This window comes from Crocuta crocuta, unplaced genomic scaffold (genome assembly GCF_008692635.1).
Source record: "Crocuta crocuta isolate KB4526 unplaced genomic scaffold, BGI_CrCroc_1.0 scaffold67, whole genome shotgun sequence".
NCBI lineage: Eukaryota > Metazoa > Chordata > Mammalia > Carnivora > Hyaenidae > Crocuta > Crocuta crocuta.
In genome coordinates this window covers 361439-384011 of record NW_027531896.1, presented here as the reverse complement: position 1 = coordinate 384011, position 22573 = coordinate 361439, and the positions used below count along the sequence as shown (strand labels likewise).

Here is a 22573-nt window from a genome sequence, read left to right as displayed (position 1 = left end):
GCTGCTATTCCCGCAGCCCTGGTAGGTGTGCTTTGACTCTCTAGCAAAGTGAGAGAGGATTTGAGTTTAACTCGTCCTCAGCCTGTGTGGCTGGAACACACCCTACCCTAGTCTCAGCCCCAGGAAGCAGTCCTGGTTAAACTCTTTGGGGAACCTGTTCTTCAGTTTCCCCAAGCTGGCACCACATGCATGTCACTGGCTCACACCCCTGCCAGATGACCCCAAAGCAGGGCAAAGCAGAGTCGCCTAGAGCTTGCTGAGCTGGGGAGACCGTGGTGGGTGGTGGCTTCTGGCAGGCCAGTTATAGAGAAGCTGGCTTAGTGAGATCCTTCCACTTTGTGATTCAGTGATTTGGAGCCCTTCAGGGCATCTGCCCCCAGCTCCACCCTCCTTTCCTTCTCTTACGGCCTGTTTCTCTTCCCCCCTCAGCAAGGACCAGTCACCCACGATTGCAGGAATGTGCTCCCTGCCCATGGCAAGATACTACATGTAAGTTTCCCAGGAGTCCACCCTTTCGGAACCAGAGGTCTAGGGATGACATGGGAAGAGGGTGGGAGGGCGGAAGGAGGGATGCGGCTCTTTCTCAAATGAGAAATCTCAAGTGCCCCCTAATTAAGTTTGATCATGAGCATGCTAGCAATAGCCCTCATCCCTGAACATCCTAGATGCCAGCCCTTTGACTGCCTTGCCTCCATCCTGAGTAATCTACAAGGAAAACATGCCTAAGTCCATACAGATATGGAAACCAAAGCTCAAAGAGGCTAAATCAATGACCTCATGTACCACAGAGCCAGGACCCACACTCTCTGTGTCACTCCAACCTCCTCCCTCCAGAAGCTTAGGGATAAGTTTGAATCTCAGCAACAGCATCTTCACACGTTGGTCTCAGTGGCCTTTGCTCCTGACATGCACTGCCAACTCTTACAGTTGCCTCGTTTGACATTTGAGACTTTACTTATAGCTTACACTTTATTGCTTGGAAACTACCACTGGAAACTACCTCCAGCCCTTTGAGGAATGAGACCAGACATAATGCCAATAAAGCAGGACTGACTTCTGGGTTGTGTTTCCGCAGCTCCTGCATGGGTCTGCCCTGTCCTAGACATGAGGGGGCCAGTCAGGACCTCCAGGAAGTTATCATGTGGCTGGGAAGGCAAAACACCTAAATGACAAATTCACCCAAATGACAAAACAGATATTAGCACTTTGGGGTATCTAACTTGGGCTCTGGTCTCCAAATAGAATGTGGCCACTGGATGAATTACAGACAAGTCCTGGTCATCCAGGTAGGAGGGAGAATGCTGGTTGGCAAGCCCAGGCTCTTTTGAGATCTTTATTTTTATTGTACAAGTGAACCTACTTTAAACATATATAGTCATTAGCTAAGGGTATTATCATTAGCTGTTACTGAGAAAGAAAAATCTCCTGGAGGCAATGACATTGGCCCAGAGGAGGCAGGGAGAGCTCCCCAGGTCCTGAGAGTGGCTGACAGACATTTTGAAACCAGCCAAGCGACCGAGCTAATAACCTGTGTGACTGATGTTGCACACACTCATTGTGGTTTCCTCCCTGCTCCCCAGCACGTATTTACCCTCCCAAGGCCGTCATTGGAACCGCCACCAACCCAAATGTCTGTCATCATGCCCTGTTCCATCTCTTTGCTGACCTCCTCAGTCTAGCACCTAAAACGTGGGCTACCTTGCATGGAACAGGGGAGCCATGTTGGCACACCTTCAGTCACATCAGATTTTTTTTCTGATTTGTGGATTTTATTCTATAAGAAGTCCCTTAAGATATCTGAAAAGCAGGGCCCCTGGGTGGCTCAGTCGGTTAAGTGTCCAACTTCAGCTCAGGTCATGATCTCACAGTTTATGGGTTCGAGTCCCCTGCATCGGGCTCTGTGCTGATAGCTCAGAGCCTGGAGCCTGTCTCCATGTTCTGTGTTTCCCTCTCTCTCTGTCCCTCCCCTGCTCACACTGTCTCTCTCTCCCTCAAAAATAAATAAAGCATAAAAAATTTTTAAAAAGATATCTAAAAAGCAAACCACACTTGACTATATACTCAATTAATCCCTTCACTGAAGACAATAAACATTTATGTAAAATTGGGGCAGGCTCAGAAAATCTGGGATAAGGCTCACTATATCCCAGAGATATCTGAGCTTCATTAGGTGATTTCTCAGGACAAAAGACAAAAGGGCTGGCATAATCCGTCTACCCCTCAATGAGAATGCACTGGCTTTCCTCGGTACCCCAGGGCCCTGACAGAGCCCAGGCCTGGTAGAGGGAGCCTCGAAGAATCATGAGCCCCAGAAGACCTTCCCTTGCCTTAAGGCTGACCTGGTTTCACCTGTTCTTGGGTGGAGTCGTGCAACCACTTCTCACATGTGGAAGGGAGAAGAACCCCTAAAGGCTCAGTGTGGTACTTTCAGAGTGTGGAGGTGGAAGGAATTTGGGGTTTGGCAGTGCCTGAAGGGAGCAGGCCATCAGTACGACTATCCTGTTCCAGAATTAAGGATGCTGATCAGAAGGCTCTATACCTAAAAAGCGACCAGCTCCTGGTAGGAGATCCCAGTGCGGACAACTGCTGTGCAGGTGAGCTTCTGGGCCTCCACCCCCTTGGACACACCCATGCTCCACCTGCCACAGGATTTCCCCTTCCCTCCTGCCTCCGGTGACAGCAAGAAGAGGCAGGGAGCAGCTGAGGACCTTTCCTTCTGAGGGTGTCCTGACCATTGCAGAGGTCCTGGCCTGCCTGGCCCACATGCACGGGCCAGGCCAAGAGTGCCCTGGCCTAGGTCCTTTCTGCCTGGGCTTGGTCACTGAGAGCTTGCAATCTGAAGTCCTCTCATCTCCTGGCTCTCTTCTCTCTTCGCTCCCAGAGAAGATCTGCATACTTCCCAACAGAGGCCTGGACCGCACCAAAGTCCCCATTTTCCTGGGAATGCAGGGAGGCAGTCGCTGCCTGGCCTGTGTGGAGACAGAAGAGGGGCCTTCCCTGCAGCTGGAGGTGAGAAACCACACCCTGTTCTAGGGGACCCTGCAGACATGGCTTCAAGTTTACTCTGGTATCTTGGCACCCATCTGCGAATTCCTGGCCAGGTCCGCACATTCCTCTCCTTCCCTCTGCTCCTAGCACCCAGCCCTCTGCCCCCTCGAACCTGCAGAAGGTGGTTCCCCGGGTACAGAGTCTCCCCATGAAGTCCCTTATTGGCCACCCACTGGAGGCCTCTGGGGATGACAACTTTACCAGTAGCCTCATGCTGCAGCGGCCACCTTGCCCCCACAGGATGTGAACATCGAGGACCTGTACAAGGGTGGGGAGCAGGCCACACGCTTCACCTTCTTCCAGAGAAGCCTGGGCTCAGCCTTCAGGCTCGAGGCTGCTGCCTGGCCTGGCTGGTTTCTCTGTGGCCCATCTGAGCCCCAGCAACCTGTACGACTTGCCAAGGAAAGTGAGCCATTGCCCTGCACCGAGTTCTACTTTGAACAGAGTCGGTAGCCGAAGCAGGAGGCTGAGTTGCAGGCGGGTGCTTCCAAACCAGGCTCCCCCTTCTCAGGGTCAGTAATAGGCAGAGTAATGCCCCCCTAAAGATGTCCACGTCCTAATCCCCAGAATCTGTGAATACGTTACCTACAGGGCAAAAGCGACTTTGTAAATGTGATTAAGGTAAGGATCTTAAGATGGGAAGACCACTGGATAACCCCAGTGGGCCCAGTATACCCACAAGCGTCCTCATAAGAATGAGGCAGGATGGTAAGAGCCAGAGGCTGGAAGATGTTATGCTACTAATCTAATTTTGAATGTAGTGGACAAGGCTATCAGCCAACGAATGTAGGTGGTTCCAGAAGCTGGAAAACCAAGGGAAGGATTCTCTCCTAGAGCTTCTGAGAGACCCACAGCTCTACTGACAACTGACTGTTAGTCCAGTGGAACCCATTTTAGACCTCTGATCTCCAGAACTGTAAAATAATAAATTTGTGTTCTTTAAGCCGCTAAGTTTGTGGAAATTTGTTACAGCAGCAATAGGAAAATAGAACAGGGCCCCAGTAGGCAGCTGTGTACAGTGTTTAATGCAAGGGGCGTGGGTAACACGGTGAGTTCTTGCAAGGCTGCCCACAGCTTCTCCTGCAGCCCATTTGCTCCAGAGCTCCTAGAAACAGCCAGACCCCAGCTCTCCCCTTCTGTCCATGGATGGACAATGCCTTGGGCTGCTCACAGTTGGAGTTTTAGTTCAGGTCTTATGATTTTCTTTTCAGATATTTCACAGTGAATTAATCATTCAACTGATCGGCGGCTCTGGTTGTCTGCTAGTTTTGATGTGTGAGGAGCAAGGAGGGTGAATGAGGGAGTGATGGAAGGCTGGTACCAGATGTGTTGAGTTTGGACTATGGTGGAGCTGAGGAGTTGGGGTATTTGCTCTGAACAGCAACACAGGACTGGGACTCAGCTGAGTGGTTGCAGCTTGGACTGACCCTCTTCCTCAGAGACTGAATCCCTTTCCATTTCACAGTCTGTGGTCTGGCACAGGCTAGAGTGGAGAGCCCATGAGGTCCGTGCTCAGAGCAGCAGGCTGCTCGCTCTCTTCCTCTTTGTGTAACCGCTCCGCATCCATTGCACCAGGGTACAGGGCACTTAAGGACAGGCTGTCTTCACCCTCAGAACCACCCTGCAAGGCAAGTGTTTTTACCCATTTGACAGGTGAGGACCCTGAACTAAAAGTGATGAAATACCATGCTGAAGGTCACGTAAGCCATACACGATGGACCTCAAGGTCAACCTGGCCCACCTGACCGCAGTGCTGTTCCACACATTTTTATTCCACTCTTATTCTGGGAGTTGGGGACAGGATGACAAACAAGCACAATCTTCCTTAGAACTGATAACGAAGTGGGAGAAACACTACACAGGCAGGTAATCAAAGAAAGAAACATACAAGAGCAGTTTACATCATAGAGGGTGAGCGCGGTAGGAATAGAATGATGATGACGTTGGAGAAGGTGATCACGTGAAGCAACTCTGTCTTTCTGAGGACAGCCTCTGGCATCTGAGCCGAGGCTGAAGGACAGGAGTGAGTGGGAGGGGTGTGATGAGGCAGAGGTATAGCAAGTGTGTGGGCTTTGAGACAGAAGGGGCTTGGTGTGTCCAAACAGCAGTGGGAAACAGGGGTGTTGGAGCCTGGAGAATAAGGGAGGGTTGGGAGGTGAGCCAGACCAGCAGGGGCTGGGTCATGGGGGCTTTAAAGGCAAAGCAAGGGCTTCAGTTTATCTTTAAGGGCAAAGGGAAGTGATGGGAAGGGTTTTAGCAGAGGAGAGGCATGCTGGCCATCGATTCTTCTCCTGCCTCTCCATGGCCTGCATATGCCCTGATTACTTTACCCTCTTGCTTTCATGTCCTAACTATGTGTTTATGTGCTGAGACTACTCCTTGCTTTTTGAGGGCCTGTTCTGTTCAATTTTGGGTCACCAGTACCCAGAGTAGCTACTGGAACACCAAAGGTGCTGAAGAAGTACAAAGTCTTGAACAGATTAGTGGATGATCACTGGCCAGATATTAAGACTTGGGTCTTGTCGATTGATCGTTCAGGATACAGTGTAAGGAGAGCCATGGTAGCAAGGCAATGGTCCCCATTGTAGCACAGAGGCAGGGCTGGCAGAGGGGGATGGACAGGGTTTCAAAAAGGAAAGGGCACTTAGTCTGGGCCTCAGAGAAAGAGTAGTTTTCCAGGCAGAGAGTGTGGGCATGGGCATTTTTAGGCAGAGAGAACAACTCGGGGAGGTGTGATGAAGAGAAGCTGCTAGCATTTGGGGGGAGGGCGTGGTGAGCCGTCACTGTGCTGGGCCCCAGAGCTTCTGGCTGAGGAATTGCTGAGGATTAAGAGGGGAAGATAGGCGAGGCCTGACTATGAATGCCTTGTGAAGAAGGTGAGGAGGTGACACTTTATCCCAGAGGCCTGGAGGAATCATCCAAGTATTTCAAGTAGGACCTGGATTTTCCGCCTGGGCGCCTGAGGTCAGCACTGGCCCAGCCCAGCTGCTACAAAGGTTTCAGCTCCTCCAGCTTCCTTCTTTTTGCTCCCCCTGGCCCCACCTGCCTTCTGTCTGGCGCTACCCTGGGATCAGCTTCGGTGCTTTGGTTCCAAGGTTTGGCTAGCCCGTCACCTCCCCATGCCCACTCACCTCTTTCACTAGTGGTAACTCAGCTTGATCCTGCTTGGAACAGGGCTCACGAATGGGAGGGAGACTGGGCATGCCTGGGTAGCCATGGGCACACTTCACAAGAGAATGGTAGATTGGAAAGAGTTCTCTCTTTAAGTAAGAAAAAACATTTTGAGCTTCTAATATATCCCAAATCTGTATCAGTGCATAGGAGACGAAGAGGGCACAAGAGATGTAGGAGACACAGTCCCTACCCTTTAAAGACACACAGTGTAGATGGAGAACCCAGACATTAGCAATAAAAGCCAACCTGTACTGATTGCTTTCTACGGAACGACTAGAAGACACTAGAAATAGCACTCAGGGAACCTGGGACTGAAATTCTGCAAGGCTCTGTCAGGAATAATGAAGGGATGTTCCAACCTTGGGGATTTAAGACTAAGAACTGGAAGCAACTTCTGATAGATACAGTTCAGAGATGCCAGGAACGTTCTTCCTCCACCTCCCAAGTCTTGTGTTTTAAAATTCCTCCTCCTCCCTGGAGACCACACCAAAGGCTTCATTCCAAAACCAGCCCATCAGAGCTATTACTGTATAAATTTCTGGGAGGGGCACACTTTCAGGTTCATCCTCTATTTATATCTGAGGGTGAACTGGTAGTTGGGAGCCGGGGACTAGTAAACAAGCGACTGGAGAACAGTGTAGTAACCTCTCATTCAGGTAGCACCAGGGAGCTGGGCTGGTGGGGAGGGGAAGTGGTCCCATCGAAGGGGGCCAGAAGAGGATTTAGAGGAAGTGAGGCATGCATGGGGACCAGCTGGAGGGTGGGTGGGGGGAGTCAGGGGGACAGGTCAGGATGGTGCAGGCAGAGGGGACAGTCACATGTGTGTGTTAGTGAGCACATGTATATGCGTGCTCACAAGCATGCATGTGTGCACATGTATGTATGACATGCACGTGCACATGTGTGAACCAGTGTCCGCATGCTTGCATGTGTGTTGTGCATCTGCGTGAATGTCTGCGTGAGTGTGTGTGTTCTGTGTTTGTCCACGAGAGGACATAGGCAGCCGTTGAGACCTAGAGAGCCTTGTCTTTATTCCAGGAAGCCTGGAGAACTTTATACAAGAGCCTGATGTGTTCAGGGTCTCCTGTACACAGGATTCAAGATCTGGTCACACTTACTTTTGACCCGAATTTTCATCTCACGATCCCACTCCTGCACTTTGTTGTAGCCTCTACAAACACTGGGTTAAAACGCTGGACACAAACTCCACAGGCTACATGAGAGATGACAGTGGTAGGGAGGACTAAACCTGGATTCAGGGAGGAAAATAAAAGTGAGGAAGAAACTCTAATGGGAGTCAAATTTTCCTGGAAAATTCTGCTAAACTATATGGCCACTTCATAAATGAGCACGACAGAAATCAACAAAATGAGTGTAAACAGAAAAGTCAACGTCTTAGACAGAAGCGCTGGCGTTTGAGTTATTTGACAACATTGCCAGTTGGATTCTACATTTGCGTAACTAATAGAGCTCACTAGTGATTATGCCAGAACAAAGTCTATCTATCCTTAAAGCAAATTCTGATCTCTGCCCCTAAAAGGCGCAAATTCACAACAATCCGGGATCCAGTCCCCGCAGCCCATTTCTGAGGCCAGCAACTTGCAATGGGGCCTTTGGGCTGCAGGTGGCGACAAAGATCAGCCTTTCTCACTGCCTGTTTGGGGCTATGAGCTATTACATTTAATTCCTCTTATATTTAGTGTCCACAGTGTGTCAGTCCCTGTGCACCAAATCTCTGCCTTACTTACAATAGATGCATCCTTCTCAAATGGTGTATGAGGGCAGACACAAATCATGTGGAGACTTTTATGAAGCTCTGCCTGCTCCTTTCTGACAAGTTTCTAGCACCTTCATGATGCTCTAGGAACTTGGAACCTAGGAAGGAAGGAAGATATTAAGCACATACTCACTTTTACTCTGTGTACATATGTGAAGCACCAAAACATGTACACCTGATCCCTTCTCCCAGTGACAGAGATGCTGCAGTGAATCATCCTTTCCCGTACTCGTCCCCTCTCCAACCGCCTGGGAAATGCTTGCCCAGGCCTTGGTCCTAGAAGTAGAGTGGTATAGGAGGCTGGAAGCCTGGAGTTTTGGGAGAGGCTCTTCAGCCTCTTCCACTGACGTTTTCTGAAGGCCCATAGCCACAGGACCTAAAGTACCAAAAAAACAAAAACAGAAAACAAAACCAAAAAGCCAGTCACATGACTCTGTCTACTCAGAGGACTGGAGACTTAGGTCTCTCCTAGATAAGTACACTCCAGACTTCTTCCGGGCAACATTATTCCAATGCATGTTCATGCGTTTATGGGGAAAATGGGTTATTGTGATGGTTAATTTCATGCCCCAACCTGACTGAGCTAAGGAATACCCAGATAGCTGGTGAAACATTATTTCTGGGAGTGTCTGTGTGAGTGTTTCTGGAAGAGATCAGCATTTGAATCCGTAGGATGAGTAAAGAAGATGGCCTTCACTAGTGTGGGCAGGCTCCATCCAGTCCACTGAGGGCCCTAGTAGAACAAGAAGGCAGAGGAAGGGTGATTTCTCTCTCTCTCTCTCTCTCTCTCTTTGGGCTGGGATATCCATCTTCTCCAGCCCATGGACATTGGAGCTCCAGATTCTAGGGCCTTTGGACTCCACACTTACACCAACAGTATGTCCCAGCCCTTCCCCCTACTGGTTCTCAGGCCTTTGGACTCAGACTGTTTTGCCACTGGCTCTCCTGGTTCTCCTGCTTGTAGACAGCAGAATGGGGGACTCCTTGGCTTCCACAACTGAGAGTCTCTTTTTTCTCTCTCTAGGCAAATAGACATAGACATAGGTATTTCTGTCTATCTATCTATCTATCTATCTATCTATCTATCTATCATCTATCTTTCTATCTAATCTGTCCTATTGGCTCTATTTCTCTGGAGAGCCCTAATACCTTTATCTCTGACTTACTTTCCTACACTCCTCTCCTTGCTACTCTCTGCTTTAGCCACACAAGTCTCCTCACTTCTCTCCCAAGACAGACACTCCAGGCTTGATGCCACCCCAGGGCCTTGGCACTACCCTCTGTCTGGAATTTTCACTTCCTCAATCATGGCTACTTGGATCACTTCATTGAAAATAGCAACATGCACCCTTCCCTGAATCCCAGCATTCCCAAAATCTCTATAGTACCATCATATTCTAACACACTCCAAAATGTAGTTTTTAAATTTATTTTACTTTTTTCCTTCTCCCTCCACTAGAATGCAAGTTACACAGGGCAGAAGTTTTAGTCTGTTTTGTTTGTTTATAGATCATGAGCATGCAAAATGTTTTTAACATGTGTCAGTCACTTAGCAACATTTGCTGACTAAATACAGAAATAAATGCATAAGTGAGTTGGGGGAATATTGGTTAGTCAGGTCACTGTGGAGCTCAGTCCCAGGAAACTCAAGTAAGATTCCCAAAATTGTCCAATTTGGAGGTCAGGCTCTATAAAGAATAGCACCAGGACACCTGTCCAGATTTGTCAGCAAGGACTGGCAGTGGGTGGGAGTAGTGGAGAAAGTTTCTAGTTTCCAGTGGAGGAAGGGTCTAGTTTCCAGGAGGGCTGATAGGGGTGGATGGGGGCTCCTAGCCAATGTCTGGAGTACTTTGCATGGTATCCCATTTACCTACTGCTGTGTAACAATCAATCTAATGCATAGGAACTTAAAACAACAACAATTTATTATTTTTCATGGTTCTGTGTGTTGGCTAGTGGGTCCTTTGCTGGTGTTTCCTGGGCTCACACACATTCAGCTGAGGGTTAGCTGGGCTAGAAGGTCCAAGATGGTCTCACGCACATGTCTGGCAGTTGATATGGACTGTTGGTTGGAGGCCTTGGCTCTCCTCTCTGTGTCCTCTGGTAGCTTAGAGTGACTTCCTTAAGTGGCAATCTTAGGGCTGCTGTTCAAAAGGGGAAAAGTAGAAGCTGCAAACCCTCATGAAGTCTAGACTCCAGAACTTACATTGTCCCTCTTGCCATACCCTACTGGTCAAGACAACTTACGAGGCCAGATTTAAGGTGATGTGGATGGAGAAATAGACTCTGCCTCTTAATGGGAGGTGCTGCAAAGAATTTGTCTCCAAAGTCACCATGAAGAAGTGGAAAAGGAAAGGGTTAAACCCAGACTGAATGAGCACTCTTGATTTTCATGTTACCCTGCCTTCATAATTAACTCAGTGGGCTGTGTAGGGCAGTAAGCTCTTCATTCATTCATTCATTCACTCACTTATTCATTAATCAAACATTACTGAGCTCTCATGGTGTTCAAGTGCAGTGCTAGGCACAGGGATACAGAAATGAGTGGGGTCCAGCACTTGGTGCTCCTAAGAAAAGTGGGAAAACCACCTTGCTAAAGCCCTCTTGGATGTCCTTCATCTTGCTTAGTGGTTTTAAGGCTAACTGGGAACCCAAGAGAGAGTGTTAGCCCTTGGAAGGACTTCCAGAGGGAAGTGAAGTCCAACTGGAGCCTTTGTCTATGAGAAGCAGGCTGGTATAAGTGAGCATAAAATTTAAGGCAAATCACTAAGACTGGAGAAGACAGACTCAAGGAGAAGGAGGAACATCAGAAAGCAAAGGGTCTATGGCCCCAGGAATGGGTTCTGAAATAGAGAGATACCACCTGCCTCAAAGCAACTAACCCCTGGTGTCCTGGCAATATTATTATAATAAAGGTACTCATGCTGTTCTTTGATGTTTCCTTCTTTCTTTTTTTGTTTTCTTCCTTCCCTCTCTTCCATTTGTATTTACTGAATACTATTTAACTTCTGTATTAGGAGATACCTGTAAGTTTTGTTTTCATAGCCTTCTCAAGCTCATGCTTCTTTATTGCTCTCCCAAATCCTGAATTCAATATTGAGCATGTGTTGAGGACTTAAGGGCTTGGGAGGATTCTATGCTGCAGATGCAGACTGAGGGCAAGGTCAAAGAATATCTTCACAGACATCCTAAAGTGTAGACTGACCCTTACCCAAGACTATCTCCCCCTCTCATCATACAATCCCTAGGATCCTGAGCACCTTGTAGGTAGTACAGATTTACATGTTTACTATGTTAAGTAATAGTTTGTTCTCAGAGTACCAGAGATTCTCAAAATCTCTTGACCTCTTATATCAGGATCAGCCAGTTAAAAACAGAGACTCCTGAGTTCTCACGTCAAACTGTCAGGTACAGAGTTGTGGAGCTAAGCCCAGGAACCTGAATTTCTAAGCCCAGGAGCCTGTGGGTGGTTTTTTGGAAGACTCTGTGGATCCTTAGTGTAAACGAAACTTCACTTCCTTCACAACCAGCCTCATAGAAATGAGATCCCAACAGAGCACATGGCACTCTGTGTATATTTCCATGACACAAAAGGGAATAATAAAAACAGGAAGTTGAGAATCAGAACATGACTCTCTATACAAAAATATATGCCACAGATGTGACCTAATATGTCATTCTCTGCTCAGGCTCATTAGTCATAGAAGATCATGGAAAATCATCCTCATTATGAGAGCTGCTTGTCAGGTGTTACTCTCCCAGTCACCCTATGAGAGGGGCAAAGTGAGTGACCAGCATGGAAATTCAGAGAAGCTTGGTTCTGAGAATTCATTGGAATAGACTCCACTGGGGCAGGAGGTGTTTTGCCTAGGACTGGTTAGTCAGGGTGGGGGAGGGGACAGGGGCATGGTTTTTCGGTGAGAGTGTGAGGTTGATGTCGCCTCCTTTCTTGCTCTGGAACTTGGATGTCTCTCCTTACTGTGTTGTCCTTGGGTACACTTTTGTTGGATCTTGTAGGTGGCACTTCCTAGACCTGGCCAATCACTTAACCAAAGAGATGGGAGTTCTTTCTCTGGAGAGATCCTGACATGAGAATATGGGAAGAGCGGAACACATACCCTCACACTCCAAATACTCTGATGGTGGTAGGTGAATGCATGACCCTTTATCAACATACTTATTATAAGGTACCAGACTGTGAATTCCTACAGGGAAGATATTTGGAATTTTTATTTCTATATGTTCATAAATGACCACAAGGCAGTTAACATCACCTCACACGGATGTGCAGGTTTTATGCTGCATGGCCCTAGAGGTCACCACTCACATTTTGGTATCACAGACTTGAATATTTATTATGACGATGTTATAGTAGTTGACAAAAAAAGTGCCTTGTACTAAAAAAAGCCAGGATTTCTAGTGGCTTTCTAGCTGGTGAGCATAAAAAAGGAAGCCTTAGGCTAATTCATTCCAAGGAGACACACATGGTTGGAACAGAGTAGAAGGAAAGGGGATAAGGCAAGAGATGTGACTTAAAGGAAAAGAGGGGCCAGATCATGAAATTTATTAAGACTATACATGCTAAGCCCTGGTCTTTAACAAGAAGACGACATGGAGTTCTTATCAATGATTTCGAGCAGGGGAATGACATGATCAAGTTGCCTCCTAAAATAGTTGCTTCTGGTTCGTGGATGGAGAATGGATGTTGGGACAGCCTCTCAAGTTTCCCTACAGCAGTGTTTCTTGCTTCCAGTCCAGTTGAGAGATGAGTGTTTAATAATTGTCACAGAGAATTTGAGGGAACTGAATGGATTTAAGGCATAGTAAGAGGGTAGAATCGATAGATTTTGGTGTTTGATTATGTGCAGAATGAAGGGGTAATTGTTGAGATTGATGAACAGATTTATAGTTTTGGTGTCTATTGATGGATGTTTCTACAGATGGGCAAGTGATTCTATTGATGGGTGGCAATTTTATTCACTGACATAAGGAATAATGGAAGAGAAAGTGGCAGTTTGGGGGGAAAGAGGATAAGCTTTGTATGTTGAATATTGAGGTATCTGTGAACTCCAGATAGAGGTGCTCAGTGGACAGCTGTCTTGTTTTCAAGAGAGGAATTTGGAATGGAGATTTAAAACTTGGAGTTTTCAAAGTAAAGGCGATAATTGAACCTGTGGGGTTAATAAAATGGGGAGAGAGATTAGTTTAAAAGAGAAGATGGTCTAGGACAGAGGAATATTTGAGAGATGCAGGATGCCGAGCCTTCAGAAGAGGTTTGGAAGGAGAGGCCTGAAGGCGTAGAGGGAAGACCAGGAGACATGCAGTATGGGAGTCTAGAAAAGAAAGGCTTTAAAGTAAGAATCAACTGTGTCAAACACTAGCAGTACATCAAGGCTGGTAAAGTTTGAAAAGTGTCCACTAGATCTAGGAGCCAGGCAACCCTAGAGCACAAGTTGAAATAAAGCGTCTATGGGGCACCTGGGTGGCTCAGTCGGTTAAGCGGCCAACTTCAGCTCAGGTCAGGATCTCATGGTACACGGGTTTGAGCCTCATGTTGGGCTTTATGCTGACAGTTCAGAGCCTGGGGTCTGCTTCAGAATCTGTGCCTCTTCTCTCTGCCCTTCCCCACTCATGCTCTGTCTCTCTCTCAAAAATAAATGAACATTAAAAAAAAGGATACTTAAACACTAAAAAAAGTAATAAAGGGTCTTCAGGAGAGAGTGGAAGGTGAGACCTGAGGATCAGTGAGCAGAGATAATTTCTTCAATAGGTTTGGCTCTGAAGGAAAGAGAGATGAGTAGACATGTGGCTAAGGGAAGCATTTTTCAAAATGTAACAGGTTTAAACAAGTGTAAAAGCTGATGGGAAGGAGCTAATGGAAAAGGATGGGTTGGAAAAATCAGGGTAAGGATGCAATATGTGTTTGTAGGTTCTTCAGTAAGTCTGTGTGACTTTAAATTCCTGTTCTGCTCTTTCTCATGTGAGTAAATTAAATGAAATCGATGTACTCAAGTTATTTTTTAAGTTACATTGCAGAATCATATGCTTTTTTCTGTCCATGATGCATCTGTGAGAAAAGAAAAGTGCCAATGACCTTCAGATTTAATGAGACATCTTTGAAATCTTTATACCATTTAAGGATATGGAAATGCTTTTTCAGAATTATTTCCAAGGCAACTATTTCATTGATCTATTATTGTGAAATAAAGCATCCTGAAACTTAGTAGCTTAAAAAAAAGAAGAAGAAGACAATTTTATTTTGCCAGTGAATCTGCAACTGAACAGGACTCAGTCTGATCCACCCAGCATCAGCTGAGAGAGCTCAAAGGGTCAACGCCAGGGTCATCCAATGGCTCTTCCACTAACAGGTCTAGAGGTAATACTGGCTTTCTGCTGGGACCTTGGTGGGGCTTTTGACCGGATCACCCTCACGTGGACTCTTCATGCGTTGTGGGCTTCTCCACAATGGGGTGACTGGGTTCCAAGAGTGAGCACCTTGAGAGAGAGAGTCAGGCTGAAGCTGTATAACTTCTGATGACCTGGCTTCAGAAGTCATTCAGTATCACTTCTGCCTCATTCCATCCATTAGAAGGGCAACGCTGTCAGTCCACTTTGAAAAGAGGGAAATTAGATCCCACTCCTCATGAGAAAAGTCTCAAAGAATCTGTGGGCATGTTTCAAAACCACAACAGCAACACGGTGCCAATTAAGTCAAATTAAAACTATAGGTTTCTTTTTGGGGGGTTACTTTTACAGGACATAACTTCTGAAGGCTTCAGTGCTTTCTAAGGCCCTTTTATTCAAATAATACTTGCAAGGGCATATTTATTTTAACTAAGAATAGAAAAGTTTGTGACAGTAATGAATATTCATACAGGTCTTCATAATGCACAGGAAAAAAAGCGATATTCTTGTGGCTGTTATTAATTTAATGATTGCTTAGTATGGGGAAAATGTTGCCTAAAATGGATTCTTTGAAGTAGTTTATGCTGCAGAACCATATCTCTTCTACTAAAGCTGTGAGGAATAGAGGATACCTCCTATATTGCCAGGATGTTTTGTTTGTTAGTTATTAAGACTAGCACTGTAGGCATAGAAATTATATTATTCTATACTACTGCAAACAGAAGTCCCTTGGGTTTAATTTTAACAACAGAATGGAAAAAGAACTAAATAGGATTTTTATTTAATGATAGCAGAATAAGGAACATACAGCGTTTTTCTCCCACTCAGTGTAAACTTGGGCAAATAAAGTGGGTTTATACTAATGGTGATCACCATATCATAGCCTTTTGGGGGAAGATTGAGTAAGTCAATGCATGCCAAACACTTGGCACTGGGTCAGGCACACAGAGTGCTCACTCAATGATCAAAAATGGCAGGTGATGTGTGGCACTTGAGGAGGCTGAATGGGATGGTACCCAAAGCTAAAGGGCAGAGACTAGCCTTGGATAAAAGGGAAGAAGGAAAAGATAAGAAGTTGAGAAATTCTTTTTGCTAGTTTCTATTATTTTGTTATTAAGTAAAGGAAGAGGAGGTTGGGCAGGAGACTAAAGAAAATAAGGAGTGTTTGAAATGTTTTCTGTGGAGATGGGATAGCTAGCAAATTCTAGAAACAAGGAGGGAATGCAAAGCAACTATAGAGGCCAGCTGGTTTTGGCTGTCTTCAAGACGCAATGGGGCAGAGGTGCCATGTTCTTCCAAGCTACTTGGTGACTTTGATGTAGAATCTGAGGAGGCAGACCTTGGATAGATCCAGAGTTTTGCCAAACAGTGCAGCGGGAGAGCAGAGGGGCCATGCAGTGAGGGATGTTGAGAAAAGAATGGTCCAAGTAGGGGCTGGAAGGAAGTGAAAATTGGAAGAGATGATAGAGCAAAGTTGAGTAAGTCAAAAGACAGAGGTCTCTGGTGTTGAAATACATACGCAGTGGAAAAAAATGGAAAGTGAGGGAGGAACAGAGGGAGAGAGAAAGAGAAAGGAGGAAAAAAGAAACAGGCCATAAAGCCTGTCTTTTGTGGTCAGAGTAGGATGTTTGAACTTTTCAGAAGTGAAGAGGTTATGAGAAATGACAAATCATAGAGTAAAAAAGGGAGAGCAGAGGTGGGAGTCACTGGAAGTGAGAAAGTCAAGACACTGAGAAGTCATGGTGTAGGTCATCCAAAATGATGTCAAGGTCTCACGGGGTTCAGGACAAAGAGAAGGACTTGATTCCAGGTGCCAAATATTTAATAAATGAAGGGGAATGATAAGGAGGTCAGTAGCTGAAAGCTACACAGAGAGGTACAGGATGGTATAAACTTCAAAGGGCTGGGGTTTTCATTTGTTTGCTTTTGTTGGTTGTTCATTTAACAAAGGTTGAAGATGTCACAATCTGGTGTCAGTATAGAGGTGACCCACTGTTGGCCCCAACTTCCTGGCCCTGAAATATCTGGGTGTAGGGTCCTGAGTTCTTTCTCCTTAAGAAAGCTGCAAGGAAAGCATGGTCCCCAGAAAGACAGCCAGGGTTCAGCCAATGCAAGAATTGGGGGAATATTTAGAAAAGAGAATAAAAAGATAGAGCCATTCATTTAAAAAATAACTATCAAGCACTTGTTATGTGTATGATACTGTTTCATGTGTTGGGATGCATTCATGAATGAGGCATATTAAGGGATATACATTCCAGTAGCAAGAGACAGAGAAATAAACACCTGAGCAAATACACAGTTAGTATAATTTTGGATAATGGTATCGGCTGTGAGGGAGAAAAATAAGGCTATTAGATGGAAAGTGGAGGGTGTGTGGAGGAAGTGGGCTCTTATTTGTCACAAATGGTGTTCTCCAAACAGAAAGGAGGGTGCAGTGGGAGTTGTATAAATAGTAAGCCTAGATAGATTTTATTGAATTAATGCTTGCTAAAATAAATCGTTTTGCTGAATAGCAGATGGAAGAAAGCACATCAGGGTTTGCAAACCATCACTGTGGGACATGTGACTTTGCAAAATAACTGCTAGGGTTTTTACAGCGATTATTTCTCATTGTGGCCCCCTGGGAAAGCTATGGCCACTGCATAACCTTTCTTACCTTTTTGACCTCAAGGCCAAGGACAGACACATGCAATTCCTGCCCACAGGCTCCACAGGGTCCCACAGGCCACTGAACTACTGGAAAGCAGACCAAGCTCTTGCTGTGTGGGAGTTGGAGGCAGCATCTAGGGTAAGACGGTTTGCATGCAGCTCAGGAAGCAATGGTGTTCTTGAAGTTGAGCAAAGGGAAGTGGCTAGCACTTCAGACATGACATTCATTGAGGCTTAGAGGAGACTATTTTAGGGCAAAGAAAAAGAAGTTTTACTTTGCCGGGGTTAGTAAGCATAGGACATTTGCTTTCTTTCTTTTTTAAAATTTTATTTAAATTCAACTTAGTTAACATATAGTGTAATAATGGTTTCAGGAGTAGAATTTAGTGATTTATCACTTAACATATAACACCCAGAGCTCATCCCAACAAGTGCCCTTCTTAATGCCCATCATCCATGTAGCCCATTCCCCCACCCACTGCCCCTCCAGCCACCCTCAGTTTGTATTTAAGAGACTCTTATGGTTTTTCTCCCTCTCTGTTTTTATCTTATTTTTCCTTCCCTTGCCCTATGTTCATCTGTTTTTTTCCTAGATTCCACATATGAGTGAAATCATATGATATTTTCTTTCTCTGACTGATTTCTTATGCTTAGCATAATACCCTCTAGTTCCATCCACGTTGTTGCAAATGGTAAGATTTCATTCTTTTTGGCTGACAAGTAGTATTCCATTGTGTATATATACCACATCTTTTTTATCCATTCATCAGTTGATGGACATTTGGGTTCTTTCCATAATTTTGCTATTAGTGCTGCTATAAACATTGAGGTGCATGTACCCCTTCAAATCAGCATTTTGTATCCTTTGGATAAATACCTAGTAGTGCAATTGTTGGGTCATAAAGCGGCTCTATTTTTAGCTTTTGGAGGAACTCCATACTGTTTTCCAGAGTAGCTGCACCAGTTTGCATTCCCACCAACAGTACAAAAGTGTTCCCCTTTCTCTGCATCCTCACCAACATCCGTTGTTTCCTGAGTTGTTCATTTTAGCCAGGAGATTTGTTTTCTTTTTTTTATATATAGTTTATTTATTTTTGAGACAGAGAGAGACAGAGCATGAGTGGAGGAGGGGCAGAGAGCGAGGAAGACACAGAATCTGAAACAGGCTCCAGGCTCTGAACTGTCAGCACAGAGCCTGATGCTGGGCTCAAACCCATGAACCATGAGATCTGACCTGAGCCAAAGTTGGACGCTTAACCAACTGAGCCACCCAGGAGCCCTGGAGATTTGTTTTCTTAATAAATCTCTAAATAAGGTTAGAGGAAGACCAGGAACAATACCTCGAGGACAGAGCTGTAACTGGCTGGTAATGAGAACTGGGCATTCAGAGGAAGTGGCCTCATTCCAGGTGGTCCGAAGAGCAGCCCTGTGCTGCTGTGACCCTCTCTGGTGCCCTGACTGGCCAGGGCATTGGGAATGCCACTTGGGTCCAGACTGGTGCCCCCTTGCCTGGGATTTTCCTTTATAGGGATCCTCTAGTCCTGTACGTCCTCATGATCTCTTCACCTGAGATCATGAGTAAGATCTATTTTGCAAATTAATTCATTATTGATGCACTTATTACTACCTTTTGAGCTCTTACTATATTCAAGACACTATAGTAGAAAATATAGACTCAAAGATAAAAATGTTATAGTTCATAATGCAGCAGGGAGAACAAATTCTTTAAAAATGACATTACAAACTATTTTGTGCTGAAGTGTTGGTTTACCCTTCACTATACTCTTTCCCCCTTTCAGGCCTCTCTCGGGCTTCAACCATCATGTCCAGATCTTTATCTTTAGAGCAGTCTCTTCTTCTGACTTCCATGTGTGTGAGTCCGCCTGCCAACTGGACACCCCCCCTGGGTGTCCACCTACATCTCAGATAAAATGCAAGTAAGCTGAATGAACTGTCTTCCTCCACTGCCTTCAGAAACAATCTGCTTCCTCTTCTTGTGTATCTCCATTCTCAACTGCCTTCACAGTTATTGGCACCCCCAAATAAGAATATTCTTGCTCTCTGTTGTCCCTCCACATTCAAGTGTTGCATCCACATTCAGCACTCACAAGTCCTATTGACTTGTGAGTCTATCTCCAAAGTATTTTTAGGGCCTTCTGTCCATCCTGATGGTCATCACCATAGTTCAGACCCTGTCTCCTCACCTGTGGGTGCTGAGGTGACCTCCCCACCAACCTTCTTACTGCAGTTTCGCTTTGTCCTAAACCCTGGTCCACACTGCTACACCCAGACGGTCCTATGCCTTTTCTTCCAAGGTTCCCATACAATTTTAGCACAAACAAGATACCTCGTATTCTGGGCCCTGCCAGTCCCCAGCCCATCTCCCAGTTTCCCTCATGGCTCCCTGCACGTGCAGCACATTATAGCTGTCATGAACCTCTTACAGGCCCCCCAGAATGCTCTCCCTTGCATAAAGTCTGCCCTTGCACATTCTGCTCTTTCGGTTTACTTCCTTGGCTAATTTTACTCATACTTTGGAGCTCAGACCCTCAGGGAAACGATGTGTCACCCTGTGGCCAGACGGAGTATCCCTTTTCTATTCTCCTATGAGACCCTGGATCAAGTCCATCACAGCACTTGCCACACTACATTTTAATTGTGGGCCTCTGGTTAATCTGAAAGCAGCCTCTGGGCAGAGGCTGTGCCTTATACATTTTTGTATTTCAGTGATTGTCCTCTAGTAAGTGTTTAGTAAATGTCTGACAGATGAGTAAGTGAAAGAAATGAAAAGAATGAATGAAAGGAAGGAATAAGGAAAAGATGGAGAGAGAGAGAGATGGAGAGGGATGGAGAGAGGAAGATGGAGGGAGAGAGATGGAGAGAGATGGAAAATATGGAGAGAGAGAGAGATGAAAGAGGGAGATATAGAGAGATGGAGAGAGGAAGATGGAGAGAGATGGAGAGAGAGAGGGAGAAATGAAGAGAAAAGGGATGGGGTGGGAGACAGAGATAGAGAGATGAGAGAGAGGTGGAGAGAGAGAGAGAGGTAGAGAGAGAAAGATGGAGAGAGATGAAGAGAGATGAAGGGAGAGGGAAGAAAAGCACATGAGAATGGAGAACAGGAACTAAATCATACTGGAAATAGGCAGTAAAGACTGCATGGAAGAGGTGATGTCTGAGCCAATGTTGAGGTAAAAGTAGGAGTTAGGCATGCAGAGTCAAGACAAGAGAATTTTCACACATAGCCAAGAATACCCGCTTAAAGCACAGAGGTGAAGAAGATGGTGAAATGTTAGTTTATTTTTCAGGATTCAGTTGCAAGTGACAGGAAATAATGCAGCTGGTTTAATCAGGAATGTTTTCATATCAAGAATTGGGTGCTTACAGAATCAGTTGGATGACCAGAAGAATGAGCTGTGGGCTGAGTATTCAGAACACTCCAGAACTGGCTTGCTGGGGGAGCCATCATCTCTGCCACAGTCGGGGAGATGCTGTCACAACTTCTAGCTCCAACTTCGCACCACTGGAGCCCAGTGCAGAATCAGAAAGCAGCCGCAGTGGCTGTTGGCTCCAGGAACACATGGCCTGCCCAAGATCTGGGGACCTGACATGACACATGCTGTGCTTGCTAAATCTGCAGGAAAGGAATGGATGACTCTCCCCAAATAACACATTCCAAATTCAAGTCTCCCACGGATGTGTCTGACTGGCAGAACTGAAGTCACATCTGGAACTTTCACTGAAGGGAGTCTGCAAAATGTGGGTTCTTAACTTTCCAGGTAGTGCAAGAACAAGCAGAAAGGCCACTACAAGAGAGCTTGAGGAGCCAGGCTACCCTACACACTGGGCCCTTCCCACCTCTGTGGAGCCACAGTCAGAAATGGCCTGCATGATGCAGTAGAGATGAGTTAAGGCTCTGTGCAGGGCTGCTCTTCCTGCTCCCCTGCCACCCTACCCAACGATGCAGGGTCTGTTGGGGTTCATGGTCATGGCTGTCACGTTCTTCTCTGCTGAAGCCCATGCTCCTTCTCTGGGTTTCCATTTTGCAGCTCACAGCCCGACTTCGAGCCAGCATGTGTGGGACTAGTGCTCATGCGGTGGTTGACTGACAATGACAAGTGTGATATCCCCCATGGGGGAATTTGGGGGGCAGAGCCCTGGGCTGAAGGGAGACATGTGGGCAGAAGTTCTTGTCCCACAATGAGCTTTACTCCTTAATAGCTCTGTGGCCTTGGACAAGTAGCTTCAATGTCCTGGATCACATTCAGTGCTTTGTGTCCTCAACGTGCTCAGCCATAAAGTGAGGGATTAGAATAACAGCTGCCACCACTGTCGTGAATAAACTTAGTGTTTTCTGTGAGTCACTCCCTCAAATTCAAAGTCCTCAAGAGAAGCATCCACTGGCCTGTCTTTGATCATGTGTCCATACCCTCCTGACTGTCTAAGGAACAGGAGAGGAGTAGTTGACTCTTTCAAGTTCTGAAATGGAAAGCAGAGCCCTACTTCCTTCCAAGACATGACCAGTGAGGGATTTATCCCCAATGGGAAGCATGCTTAGTTGGTGAATACAAAACTAAAAAGCCACTACACTGCAGACATATTTTAAAAAATAGAAATTATCTATTTTACCCTCCTCCTTAATACTGATATCCTTGACATTACAAGTTTCATGTGCTAGCTATGTTTGTTTGTATTCTGGAACACAATTCCACAATTGAAATATAAAAATATGTCCTGAGACCTGAAACTGTCTCACTACCATGAGTGAGAGCCATCACATGACTGGCAAACACAGATGTCTACAGGGCATGTGAAATGTTATATTAGTGTCACAAGCCAGTCATGGCTGACAGACACATGTTTATCAGTTGGGAGATGCGGGACAAGGAATGGAAATGGACTCAGACTTTTTGAAGGAAAAATAATTTATTGAGAAGTTTTGTCAGATGGTTCCCAGAACCCATGGGAAGGCTACAGAGATGGCTCAGAAAACAGGCAGAAATCAGGAGGTGGGGGGTGGGAGTGGGCAGATTGAGGGGAAAAGGGCCAAGAAAGAGTAAAGAGAAAACAATCAGCAAAACTAAAAGGCAACCAATATAATGGGAGAAAATATTTGCAAATGACATATCAAATAAAGGACTAGTGTCTAAAATCTACAAAGACTTATCAAACTCAACACCCAAAGAGCAAATAATCCAGTGAAGAGATGGGCCAGAGACAGGAATAGACATTTTTCCAAAGAAGACATCCAGATGGCAAATATCTTTTCTCATTCCGTTGGTTGCCTTTTAGTTTTGTTAATTGTTTCCTTTGCAGCTCAGAAGCTTCTTATCTTGATAAGGTCCCAATAGTTCATTTTTGCTTTTAATTCTCTTGCTTTGGAGATGTGTTGAGTAAGAAATTGCTGCGGCTGAGGTCAAAGAGATTGTTACCTGCTTTCTTCTCTAGGGTTTTGATGATTTCCTGTCTCACATTTAGGTCTTTCATCCATTTTGAGTTTATTTTTGTGTACAGTGT

At 45.7% G+C, this 22573-nt stretch overlaps 1 protein-coding gene across 1 annotated transcript; it reads left to right on the top strand.

The window, feature by feature from the left end:
• The first annotated feature begins 446 nt into the window (after positions 1 to 446).
• IL1F10 (interleukin 1 family member 10) lies at positions 447 to 3804 on the top strand. Its single transcript, XM_077773473.1, has 4 exons — positions 447 to 489; positions 2509 to 2594; positions 2882 to 3009; positions 3289 to 3804. The coding sequence occupies exons 1-4, from the start codon at positions 458 to 460 to the stop codon at positions 3499 to 3501; spliced, it is 459 nt and encodes a 152-aa protein (XP_077629599.1). The 5' UTR covers positions 447 to 457; the 3' UTR covers positions 3502 to 3804.
• Positions 3805 to 22573: the final 18769 nt, after the last annotated feature.